The 12,403-nt window shown below is 36.0% G+C and overlaps 3 protein-coding genes and 1 pseudogene across 7 annotated transcripts in view; 3 read left to right on the plus strand and 1 right to left on the minus strand.

Annotated features, from left to right (window-relative positions):
* Positions 1 to 127: 127 nt before the first annotated feature.
* LOC148168939 (fatty acid-binding protein-like) lies at positions 128 to 11,634 on the minus strand. 4 transcript variants are annotated; one of them, XM_088046703.1, is made up of 6 exons: positions 11,547 to 11,634; positions 7,246 to 7,322; positions 766 to 873; positions 553 to 722; positions 402 to 509; positions 128 to 354 (listed from the first exon to the last, which is right to left on the minus strand). In XM_088046703.1, exons 3-6 carry the CDS (start codon positions 833 to 835, stop codon positions 298 to 300), a joined length of 405 nt encoding a protein of 134 aa, XP_087902829.1. In that variant the 5' UTR covers positions 836 to 873; positions 7,246 to 7,322; positions 11,547 to 11,634; the 3' UTR covers positions 128 to 297. The 4 variants fall into 4 exon arrangements, with proteins under 4 accessions (XP_087902829.1, XP_087902828.1, XP_087902830.1 ...); XM_088046702.1 differs by lacking the exons at positions 7,246 to 7,322; positions 11,547 to 11,634 and adding an exon at positions 2,221 to 2,368; XM_088046704.1 differs by lacking the exons at positions 7,246 to 7,322; positions 11,547 to 11,634 and adding an exon at positions 2,094 to 2,185.
* LOC148168940 (synaptic plasticity regulator PANTS) lies at positions 1,016 to 1,867 on the plus strand. Its single transcript, XM_088046700.1, has 3 exons — positions 1,016 to 1,156; positions 1,205 to 1,369; positions 1,415 to 1,867. Exons 1-3 carry the CDS (start codon positions 1,100 to 1,102, stop codon positions 1,640 to 1,642), a joined length of 450 nt encoding a protein of 149 aa, XP_087902826.1. The 5' UTR covers positions 1,016 to 1,099; the 3' UTR covers positions 1,643 to 1,867.
* Positions 1,912 to 12,403, plus strand: part of LOC148168941 (uncharacterized) — a 64,727-nt gene continuing 54,235 nt past the window's right edge. Inside the window, exon 1 of the mRNA XM_088046697.1 lies at positions 1,912 to 2,178. Coding sequence (XP_087902823.1) covers positions 2,009 to 2,178 — 170 coding nt within the window. The 5' untranslated portion in view covers positions 1,912 to 2,008. The remainder of the gene's footprint in view (positions 2,179 to 12,403) is intronic.
* Positions 8,785 to 12,366, plus strand: LOC148168942 (transportin-2 pseudogene; annotated as a pseudogene). Its single transcript, XR_015770836.1, has 2 exons — positions 8,785 to 9,129; positions 9,287 to 12,366. The product of XR_015770836.1 is annotated as a transportin-2 pseudogene (transcript).

The raw sequence follows: 12,403 nt of genomic DNA on the forward strand, positions 1-12,403 counted from the left end.
ACGCAAGTTTGAGGCTGGACTTGTCAATTATCAGTCTTAACATGTAAGTACTAGACTATTTTAACCTGTCCAGGGTACTCAGAGGGTTCGTTGTTTTATATGATTATTTTATCAAATAAAATAGAAGTTTACAAGCGGAATGATCATTTTATTGACCCTTGCAGATTAAGAAAACAGTTAAGTAAAGTCGAGCGCAAGAATGCTCCATCAAAATGTTAGTAACTACACCGAAGAACAATGGAGAGAAAAGTGCTGGAGAGTATTATTGCACATTTATAGAATAAAATGTTTGGAAGTTTACACCCTCTTGAAATAGCGTTTTCCTTCAGTTCCGCTGGCTTCGTGCTTCAAGTTCTGAAAATTTACATGAAAACGCGAAACATAAATAAAAAAAATTTTACAAGAATGCAGCCGTCATCCGTCAGTGAGTAACAACGTGTAATCTTTGTCTCATTAGGGCCAATGGAAACCGTCTTCAAAGTATTGTCATCCTCAGCGGTCGTCGTGCTCTAAAACAGAATTTAACACCACAAAACTACAAGAAAGAACCACCTTTAGACTTCCTTTCGGCATTTCTTCATCATATTCTTCATTTAACTTGAACTTGACGGTATTTGTGCGCAAAGTTGTAGCAGTGGTGATGGTCCACTCATCCCCGTCGACACTTATAGTGAGTGTGGGGCTGCTAAAAGCCATCATTTTGCGAATGAGGAAGGGGACCCCTAAAAACTGAATAAAATTGGGGAAATATTCCTACAAACTTACCCAGAGCCTGGTAGTAGGCATCCAAATTTTCATTTTTGTCAAGGGCGTACGTCCCGATCAGCTTCGACATTTCGGTTAGATCTTATCTCTTTACGTGCCGAAATAGATCTGCGATAACAATTAACGTAGACATTAACGGATGTGCTTTTATCGTGATAAATGATAAGAGGGTGAATGACACATTTGAAAATATACGCGCCCTTTTTTTTATCACCTCGACCAATCACGGTGAAGAAAGTCACGTGTTTGCGGCAGATTCGCAGAGTTGCCAACCTCTAGTCAAAAAACTAACCTTACATTTTCAATCAAATTTTTTATTCAAATTCGCCTGCAAATGACTGAAACTAATAATAATGAAGGCAAAGAACCGACAATTGAAGACGAGTGGATGGTATGGAGTCTTTTTGTATGTCATTAGGTTATGTAAGGTTAATTTTAGATCCGGCCATGCCCCGCTTATGAAGAAGAATATAAAGAATGTACCTCAATAAAGGGGCGATTCCACCAGTACTTTATTTTTGGGAAAAGCCTCGATTGTGTACCGTGGAAGCGAGATTATGATAACTGTTGTAGGTGGCGAGATAATAAAGATGTCAAATCGGCGGTATTATCCATAATACTGTGTAACCAAAATGATGTATTTTTTTAGAAAGAAATTGTGGAGAGTGAAAAAGTGAGGCGCAAACAGCGCTTGGAGCCCCATTATAGCAACGATGTATGGACACGCCGAAAATCGCCCCCGGAAAATTGGAATTCTCCTTTACCTGAGCACATACAAAAAGAATACGAAGCGAGTTACTTGAATGTTAAAGCAAAAGAGTTGCGGGGCGAAGCGCCGCCTCAAGCAGACCCCTCGAGTTACTGTATTCTGATGTAAATCTAAAATTAAATTGTAGTATGGATAGTGAGCGGTATGGTTAGTGTGTGTTCAGGAAATCCATAGAAAGAATTTTTGTATTTGTTATGTTGGTAAACACGACCCCAACAAAATGAAACCTATCATCGCTGATTTGCTAGTTGGGTTAGGCGAATGAGTCAGAGGTGTACTTTTTTATGAATGGTATTTTTGAAACTAGTTGCAATACAATAAAATAATTTACCATTACGACAGTATTACGTTGCAAAACTTGTCTTAATCAAAGTACAAATATACATATCAGTTAACTCTGTAAACAACGAAGCCTGTGTACATAGTGTTCAAACTTTAACATAAAAGTGCCTGTGATAAGTTTTCCTAGTGACTATGGCTAATAAAGACGATTATTTGACTTATTACCGCGAGTTTTTCGAAAATTTTGCTCAAACAGTAAATCCCAATGATCAACTACCTGTTAAATTAGGAAGCTACAAGTTGATTAACTTTGAAGTCGTCGGTGGAGTCATCGATTGGACAACTCAGTATTTAACCCAAAAGTAAGTCCCAACACAGATAAAATGATAAATTCCACAACTTACGTCAAATTGACACTTTATTTTGTTGTTTTTTTTGCTCAGTGTTTACTACGTACACTACTACGCGATTACTACAATTTAATGGCAAGTGTCAAATGAAAACAACAACAAATGCACATTGACAAGATGACACACTTCCGGTTGAATATTTAAGCCTTCAACACATTCAGATTTATGATTTTAGGTCAGTTTGAGATGAAAATTATTACGCAGGACATGCGTAGGTCACAATTTAATTGAATGATTGCAATTACGCGGGTTAGTCATTAGAACGTTTCAGGTTAATGACTACAAGTTAAGAGTATTTACAGAGAAGCGTTAATTACTTGTGTTTGTGTTTACGAACTGCGAAGCGATTAATTTTCAGTGGTTTTAGGCGGGTGGACACACCCTGCAAAACCGCCAGCCTTTACTCTTCACATTTAGGTCATACATGGACTCGAAAAAATTCACCCCATTTTCTGGTTTCTGCACTCTAAGAGCAGTTTACCCATTAACTGGTGGATTTTTTCACTTCACAGCACCTTTTTATTCTCCTCAAACTTGTTCCTTGTTAAAATTTTATGAATACATACAACATAAAAGTCGTTTTAAGATTTTGTACCTTGTTTTACTGCCACTTTTTAAGATATTTATTTTAAGCCTGAAGATGTTTGACCAGTCATGGTGATCAGTTTTGTTGGACATAAAAATTAGGCGAGTTGTTTACTTATAAATATAAATTAAGTGTTGTCGTGGAAAGACTCTAGGGGCACCTTCACTTAAAGTGGTGCTTTGATGGTTAGTCAGGCTTATTTTTCTTTCCAAGATTTGTTTAATTATCTTGTTTAAGTTTTAGCTTATCAAACCGCGTTGGTTTGCTGGCAGTTTGATATCCTGCTTTTAGTGATAACCTGATAACTGATAAGTCTTTTTTACTTAGCTTATTGTTTGTGAAGAGTAAAGAGTTATAATCTTACTATTTAGGAAAATATTATCACATTTAAGTCTTCAAATTTATCAGCTCCAAATTTGATTCTTATTTAAATCGATTAATTAGATTTAATTTTTGCAAAGACAATATTGTGTTGTTCTCGGATCTTCTTGATATTTCTATAAAAGCCGGTAATCAAAAGTACGCACTTTTCGTAGAATCCGCTTTTTACTTTACATAAAATGAAAAGCAAGCATTAACTAGCAGATGCGTTCAATTACCCTTACGACTATAGGAAAGAATATTACCATAAATGTTTCATAAGCACCAAGAAAATCGCAAATTGAGCTGCGCCAGTGTTTGTGACGCTAATTTTAAGAGATCGCGCTCCTTTTGTAAAACTTTTGTAATTTTAATTTTAAAAGACAGACAAAGCTGGAAGTTATATCAAAGTTTTGATTACGTATGAATGGTTGATTTTTTGATCGCTGAAAGTTCTTATTACGTTTTTTTTTTATTTTTATAAAATAATTACCTGACCCATTTATAGCTTATTATTATTACTTCAATATTTTATATCTAGTTTATCTCATCAATAAATCTTTTGAACGGCTAATAATAAAACAGTTTCGCTTAATGCCGACAAACGTATAATTTATCTCCGTTTTTCAAGATACAGAACTTTTATTTAATGTATTTATTTATACCAAAAAGCTATTAGTCGAATATCTTATCTGCGGTGTTATGTTATAATACAACACTTCCTGAACAGATGTTATTTCACGATCTAATTTACGAAACTAACAACAGATAATTCCGGGAAAAATGAGGAAACTATTGAGATTGATTGAGAGCGACGCTTACCTTATAGAAATGCTCAAAGTTCTCTCCAGAGCAAATAACCCCGAGAAAGAAACCGCCGTTTTTGGTAAACGCCAACATACCCCTTGCATTTTCTCATTATAGTATGCCGTTTTGGCCACAGTTAACCGCGATAGTTTCTCCCGAAGATTAAACAATATATCTAAATTCTCAAATAAAAAGACAAAAAACTTATGCGTAAGTAAACAAAGAAGATCCCTTTTTTGCAAAAAGAGGTGATGCGGTACGAATTTCTTTTTCTCTACTTATTTATGAATGCTTTTGATGATTGTAGGCAAACTACAGTAGAGTCTCGATAATTAAAAAAAAAACTCCGGTTCCCTCGATTTGTCTCGATAAATTAAAAAATTTCAATGTATTTTGGTCTTCTTGTTAATTTCAAGTAAAATCCTGCACTTTTTTCCGCCAACACTCTATAATTAATTTGAATTTTTTCTTTTCATTCTCTCAATTATTTGAATCACACTATATTTTGAACTCTCGATAATTTGAACTTTTTACCTTATCGCTAGTCTGTTTTGTTGGTGTCCTTACCACTGCTAAAATTCAAAAATGTTATAAAATATTGTATTTGGCGACTAAAACTTCAAACACTCAGTATACAGGGTGTCCCAGAACTCGCGCCCCAGAGAGAAAGGGCTTGTGGAGGCAACTGTTCTGAACGTAAATTTTGAAACTAAAATTTTTTAACTCAAAAAATAATCGAGATAAGACGAAAAAATGGTAGCCAATCCCGAAGCTAAACAGAATTTGAAAATAGGTAACTATGGACACATTCTATCATCTATTGGTCAGATGAACATTAGACTCTCGTTGTCTAGGAAATTGGGCTGGCCTTTTTTTCTACTTCTCGAATAAGCTTTTGGGATTGGTTGGTATTTTTTTATCCGTTCTCGAATACTATTAAACTTGGTTAATTTTTGTTTTGAAATTTATCATCTGTATTGCTGTCGGACCTTCCCTTGCTCTCTGGGGCCAAATTCTGGGACACCCTGTATAATTTTTTTACCCTTTCTTGTTCTACCAAAGTTCTAATAAAAACAATTTTACAATTATATCTGTGAAGTTCAACTGAATAGTTACGTATATTTTCTATCCCCGCAGCTAAAGAACTGTGCACACAAACATGATGAAATGCTCGGTACAATTCTTGAGTAATTGTTCCACTTTAGTTGTCTCATTACCATTTATACGACTAATTTATCATGGTTATGCCAATTTTTCTTCTTTTAACTCTTTCCGCTTGATGGAATCGACGTCCAAACGAGCAAAACCGTGTTAAAAATCCGCCACCAAGAACCTTTTCTTCATATTCATGTAGACGCCACATAATTTTTTGGTTCTTTTAACACCATTGCGGTATGAAATGAGGAATGAGTGGCAGCTTAGAGTGAGAACTGTTATTGCAATTACAAAAGAATAAACACAAATTCTGACCGCATTAAAGAATAAAAGAGCCGCAGTATTATAATGCGGACCACGTTTTATTGGATTTGAAACGGCTGTAAAAGTTTAATTATGGAGGTGCTATGTTAATTAATTCCCACATAATAGCGTGGCACCTATTTTTATTGATTTTCAGGAAAAATGAGTTGTGAGCATGCATGCGATATTAAAATAATATTTATTCCGGTTTGTAAATAATATGTTTGGTTTTTGTATCAGTTTGCTAAATAGGAGACAGATGACTCATTGCAGGACGTTTGTAAAGTAGGTTAATAGTGCCATAACGGCAAGTTTTGCGTTTAAAATAACATCAGGAGATGCGACAAATTCAACAAATTTGTGTGACGTAATTAACGTACGAAATAATCGTATTACTGTATCAGTTTCCGCCGAAATTGCAATCATTACTTGCATTTTAGACGTCACTTTCTATTATTTCAATACAATACATGCGGTATTTTCAGTAAGAGCACATAGTTGCTTAAATTTAGAACACTGTAGAATTTCAATTCTTTATTACTATGTATTACTTCCAGTGAAACTACACTGCCACCAGCAATGAAACGGCAATAATAAGTATTATTAACAATAATCCATGGAATTACAGATCGCAATAAAAAGTTGAATAAACTGTGTTAACAGTAAATGACATTTTCTTTGCCCTCTTTGCAAAGGTTAAACTTTGTCATGTTGTGGGCTTGGTACCAGAAATTTTATTACTAACGAAGATGACTAAAATTTGAGGCAAATTGTGAATCAGATTACGAGGAATACGGACATGTAGGTAGAAAAGAGGCATTCATTCAAGAGGAAATTTAACGCATCATTGATAAATTTCTCGGCGTGCTTTGGGTCTTGCCATAAATCTTACAAAAGGTTACGTTGCTATTCGTGGTTTGTAGCGATCATGACCTACACTAATTGTGTATTGATCGGGAAAAACTTGAAGGAAATGTTACAAATCTAACGTGGCGTGAGTGGGTTGTTATCTCCGAAATACAGAAATTTGGAAATTCTGATTTTCCTTGAAATTGCCACACAAACTCTGCGGCTGTTATCAGTGTTATTTCTGTCTGTCTGTCTATTTAGATTAGAGTGATAACGCAAACACAACCTGGAAAGTCCAAAACAAACAATAATCAGTTAATTGCAAATGATTACAGCAACAAAATGCATGATTTCATTTTTTTCAAGTATTATCTAACTTTGCATTCCAGTTCTCGTAATTTTGGTAAATTGAAACGTCAATTTCGCCTCGAAAAATGCCAGATATTTCGTGGAGCACCCACACAACGCCACATTTTCAATACACCTACTTAATTTTAATCATAGAACAGATGATGAACGAGCGCGTTATTAAAGAATGCAGGATTGAAGCTTGAGATAGATTCGACATGCAAATTACACTTAATTAACGATTTACATAATTAATCGAGAAGCAACAAAATGCGTAAAACCAAATCAAAATTACACAGTGCGGACTTAAGGTGTGAAATTAATTCAAAAGTGGAACTAATAACCTCCCAGGAGAATTATTTACATATAAAAGCGATTTTTACATTCTTTAGAGGAGTCAAACTTAATTGGAAACAACAGGCGAAAATTTCTAATGTTGGGATGAATGTCTAATGTTGCGCTGGTTTACTGCTATGGTAATGTCGTTTTATGGAGGATACAGCAAATGTCAACATAAATATTTGAGTTATGTATTCACCACTAGACATAACGAAGGTGCGTGGGGACAAGTCACAGAAAGTGGTTCCCTAAAAGTTTGAAAGCATACATACCTAAAAAACTGAAGTGTAGCAAGAGTACGAAAATAACTGCATGGAAATTTGATGCATCGTTTTAAAGTGGATGTTTTCTGTAAAGAAACAACGTAATTTGTTTGTCTATTCTTAATTTATACTGTCACAACAAGAGTTTATGACAGTTTTTGTTGCACATTTTTATAGCTTGTTATGAGTTATGAGACATTTATTATTTTATACAAATAGACGTGCGTGTTTTGAACTAGTTAATTCAGATCGGGGACAGTTTGTGATTTTATATGAGGCTTTGAATTATTTCGACGGGTTGGTAGCACTGCTGTCTGGGGATTTTGACACGAGCCGAGTCAGCAGTGATCTCACGTTTTGAGGGCAAAGTGGTTCAAATTCCACCACGTCGAGAGTGAATAATAATTTAAACCTAAAAAAAAATCCCGGAAACAATCTAGCGAAAGTACAGAATATCTAAGAAAAAATAAGAAAATCTAAATGAATTTAGGAAGAGTAAGGAAAACTGAAGAAAATCTGGGCAATAAAGAATTGCTCATAATGTTAAAGAAAATTTAGAAACTGTAGACAGAATCTACGAAAAGTGTAAATAAAATTCAGAGATTTTGCATAGCCTTTAAAAAACTACAAAAAGAAGGCTTGAAAAGACACTAAGGAGAACTCAAAAGAAATCTGTAGAATCTACGTTGAATTAGACAGAATTTAAAGAGAATTTTCAGAAACCAGACAATTTAATAGAATCACTGGAAAATCTGAAGAAAACACAAAAAGTATCTTAAGTACCTTAAGAACAGTCTAAGAGAAATTAAAAGAGAAATTATAGACAAAACACGAACAAACTAAAAAGAATTTAAAGCGAATAACTTAAAGATAATCTCAATTGAATACAAAGAGAGTCAAGACAAACCGAAAGATCTGGATGGTCCTAAAAATACTGAGAAAAATCAAAAGGAAAAGGAAATCTACAGAATCTTAAGAAAATCCAAAGAGAATTTGAAGAAACCGAGGAAGCAATATTAAGATATTAGTATGCAATAGTTTCTCATGCGCTTAGGGCCTCAACCGACCTTAATCCGTCTCTGAATCAACCAAGCATTAAAAAATTCACACTCACAATCGCGAGCAAAAAAATTTGCTCATTGTTTTGACGTGTCATCTATAAGATTTGTCGTTTAATTGGTTGTTTGTGCACAATTTAACTTGTAATCTTATAAATGTCAATTTGACGACCAAATTTTTTTGCTGCCGGCTGAAAATGAAACATTCCGTGCATTATTTTTAATTATAAAGATAAGCATTAATCATATTAACAACCATAAGGAGATAAGTAAAATAGTTATGTTATGATGCGTGTTATATTTATATTTATAAGAATTTTTATTTATGCCACATGCACACTACAGTTAGGAGCGAACATTTTTAAACCGTCTAAAACAGCCTTTAGTTACAGCCAACTTCACAAAATCAAAAATAAATTGAGCATAAAGCTTACTTTACAGTTTTTACATTTATTGTGGGGTGTCATTATTATTTTGCTGCTAAGATCTAGACACATATGAAATAATGACAATTTGTTTTTTTCAGCAAGAAAAAATGTTCATTTTAGTCTGTAATTTTCTTCCAGTGATCGTGTTAATACAAAAGTACTTTTTAATGTTATTTGACGTTTTAAGAAGTTGAAGATTTTATTGTCCAGTACTGGAATTATTGATTTTGTAACCATTGCAATAACAGATTATTCCCCTGATCAATGACGTCATCAAAGCGATACCGATTTACCGACTGATAAAAGTGATGCAGCGACACTGCGCTCTCTCGTTTTCCAAGGTTGTCGTGATAATCAGCTGAAGGTTTTTGTGCAATACCGGCTGTCAAAACAACCATTTTTGACGGGTAAGTGCTTTTTTACAACTCATTTCGCTTAATCTTCTATCTAAATCGTTGGATTTCGTTGTTATCAATCACATAATTCGCTTTGTGTCTGTGTAAACAGTGTATTTGTTATTCATGTGAAACATAACCCCACTTTTGACGCCGATTCTGTTTAAAGGTGAACATTCCATTATCGACGATGGATTGGACTTTGTGGAGACCTCGAGAAGAAACCCTAACATCAATCAAGGAACTTTTACAAGACGCATTGATCCCTGATAGCGAAATCCAGAAAGACGTGCAAAACAAGCTGAAAAATCTTGAGATTGTGGAGGATTTCACGTATTATTTGCTTTATATCGTGGGTCAGAGCCATTTTTCTGAAGAGATTCGATCGCTGAGTGGAATATTGTTAAAGAATAACATTGCAACGGTTTATAATAAGCTACCTCATGACAGTATTATTAAGATTAGGCAGTTGTGTTTAATGTTACTTCGAGACCCCTGTAGGGACGTTCGCACCAGTATTTCTAACGTTATTTACACGTTGGCGAAGCATAACCTTCATACATGGCCTGATCTAATTCCTTTCTTGGTAAAATCGTTCGAAACTCCCGACGAATATGGTGAAGTCGCCCTTACTACACTTTTTAGTGTTTGTGAAGAACTGATGAACCTTGACAAGTCTGAAGAAGAGATCTGTTTGCTCACGAAGGAGGTTTTCCCTAAATTCGTCGACTTTCTGACTGATGAGAAGTGTGATAAGAAACAGAACATAATCAAATTAATCAATCAATTCCTCCAGGATCATTACAAAATAATGAAACAATCAATAGATCTCGGGAAATACTTGAGAAATGTGATGCAGTTAGCCGACACCGACGAAGTCGACATGCAGAAGTACATTTGCCACACTTTCGTCATGTACGTGGAGTACAGAGAGGAGTGTCTTCTCCCTCATCTCCACGACGTCATCATGTACCTTATGGTGAAAACTCAACACGATGACCTTGAAGTGGCGCTAGGCGCTTGCGAATTCTGGCTAGCGGTCACTAAACTAACTAACTGTAAAGAAATCCTAACACCTTACATAGACAAGCTCGTGCCTGTACTATTAAAGAACATGAAGTACTCAAACTTCGAGCTCATCGCTTTAAAAGACACTTTACGGGTCGAGCAAAACGACCCAACCAAAGAAACCTTCCCCTTCCACATGCACGACAAGAGAATCACTCGAGAAAATGACTACGAAGACGCCGAATTTTTGGGCAACTGCGACGACGTGGACGACTTCTACGTCGGCTGGACTTTACGAAAATGCAGTGCTGCTTCATTGGACGCAATCGCCGTGAAATTCGGTGAAGATGTTCTTCCTTTGATCGTTCCGTTTCTCAACGAGCTCCTTTACCATCAAGACTTTCTAATTAAGGAGTCAGCGATCTTAGCTCTGGGGGCCATTTCCGAAGGTTGCATGAACGGATTAAAACCTCATTTGCCATATTTGATTGAGTATTTAATTCATACCATGAATGATGACCATTCAATGGTTCGCGTGATCACTTGCTGGACTTTAAGTCGTTATGTAACTTGGATCATCAACTCGCAACCTTCTCATTCTGTTTATTTTATTCCCGTTATGACGGTGCTGTTGAAGCACTTTATGGACGACAATAAAAGAGTGCAGAGAGCAGCGATTTCGGCGTTCTGCGTGTTCCAAGAAGAGGCGCAAATGCAGTTGATTCCGTACATTGATTTGATTTTGGAAGGGTTCCAATTGGGGTTCCAGAAATTTAATTATCGGAGTTTGTACCTTTTATATGATGCCATCAATGTCTTGGCGCTGTCTGTGGGGAATGAGCTCGGTAAACCTGAGTACATCGAGAAGTTGATGCCTCCCATCATGCAGAAACTGAACGAATATAACAATTATTCAGACGACCAGTTTATAGCCGTCCTCGAGTGTTTGGCGAACATTATACCATCTTTGGATGCTGGTTTTTTACCATATTCTGAAGTCGTGTATTTGCAGTGCATGGAAATCATCATGGACACCTTCATGGCGGATGCTAATTTCCAAGAGAATCTCAATGGGATGGATCCGCCGGATAAAGAACCCATGCATGTCGCTCTCGACGTTCTATACAGCATGGCGGTTGGGCTTAAATCTTACTTTTACAAATACGTGACCAACAGCAACTTGGTCTGCCTGCTGTACACGACCATGCAAGACTGCTCCTTTCTTATCCGACAATCGTCCATAGCTTTATATGGAGAATTAGTATTGATTTGTTACCCTTATTTATCGACGAATGTGGGCGACTACATTAAATTGATTGTAAAGAATTTAGACGAGAGCTACGAAGGCGTTTGCAAGAACGCCGCTTGGGTCATCGGAAAACTAACCACCATGATGGGCACAGAAATTCGTCCACACGTACCTGAAATCTTAACACCTTTCATCAACATTTTACGAAATCCATCAGTTTCCAGAGCGATGCATCAAACCGTTTCGGTCTCACTTTGCACACTTTGCTGCATCTGCCCCGACATCACCATCAGCGAAGCCGACACCGTTTTAAAGAACTGTTGCCTGTCTTTACGCAGCTTGAAAGACTCAGACGAGAAAGATTTGGCCTTCCGTGGTCTCTGTCAGATCGTAGTACGTCATCCCGATTTCTGCCAAAACAACTTTATGTATTTTTGCGACGCTGTGGCTTCTTGGAACGCTGTCAAACCCGATTTAAAGGACATCATTAAGAACATCCTAGTTTCTTTCAAAGAACAATGTGGAGAGATGAACTGGATACAGTTCTATGGCCAATTTCCTGAATTATTGAAGCTGCAACTGTATAATCTTTACGGGGTTTGAACAGTTTCATTTAAACACTTTACCGGGGAACGAATTTTTTGGGTGGGATAGCTTGAGTGCACCTGCCTTAAGTTACATCGCGTCATATCGTCCACGAGGGAGGGATCGCGTTTGTCTATCATAACAATCAAGATTTTAAACAAAATATGAATCATCGTCAACATGGGGATTTATTTCAAGAGAAAATAATCGTCTCAACGCCTTCGATTTGTTTACCCAAATGCTATTTTACATACATTTTTTCATGTTCTGTGTTCTTTATTCCTCTATTTGTAACTTTCTAAATTACTGGCTTGTTGCATTTTACTAACATCAATGAGTATTCAATGTTTTTTTAATAATAGTCTTGATATTGTATTCTTCATTGTGATCTTTATAAATGCTCAAATAAACAACAGTGTTTTATTTTTACCCCATCAGATTGTT

The sequence above is a fragment of the Gnatocerus cornutus genome, chromosome 9 (assembly GCF_029298725.1).
Source record: "Gnatocerus cornutus isolate USDA-ARS CGAHR chromosome 9, icGnaCorn1.1, whole genome shotgun sequence".
NCBI lineage: Eukaryota > Metazoa > Arthropoda > Insecta > Coleoptera > Tenebrionidae > Gnatocerus > Gnatocerus cornutus.

What these genes read in the sequence shown, in the direction of transcription:
- LOC148168940 (XM_088046700.1), top strand. Translation starts at nt 1,100, where the DNA reads ATGACTGAAACTAATAATAATGAAGGCAAAGAACCGACAATTGAAGAC. An exon ending in CAATTGAAGACGAGTGGATG is followed by an intron (nt 1,157 to 1,204) that starts GTATGGAGTCTT and finishes GGTTAATTTTAG; the next exon opens with ATCCGGCCATGCCCCGCTTA. An exon ending in ATAAAGATGTCAAATCGGCG is followed by an intron (nt 1,370 to 1,414) that starts GTATTATCCATA and finishes GTATTTTTTTAG; the next exon opens with AAAGAAATTGTGGAGAGTGA.
- LOC148168939 (XM_088046703.1), bottom strand. Translation starts at nt 835, where the DNA reads ATGTCGAAGCTGATCGGGACGTACGCCCTTGACAAAAATGAAAATTTG. An exon ending in TGCCGAAAGGAAGTCTAAAG is followed by an intron (nt 510 to 552) that starts GTGGTTCTTTCT and finishes ATTCTGTTTTAG; the next exon opens with AGCACGACGACCGCTGAGGA. An exon ending in CGGATGACGGCTGCATTCTT is followed by an intron (nt 355 to 401) that starts GTAAAATTTTTT and finishes GTAAATTTTCAG; the next exon opens with AACTTGAAGCACGAAGCCAG.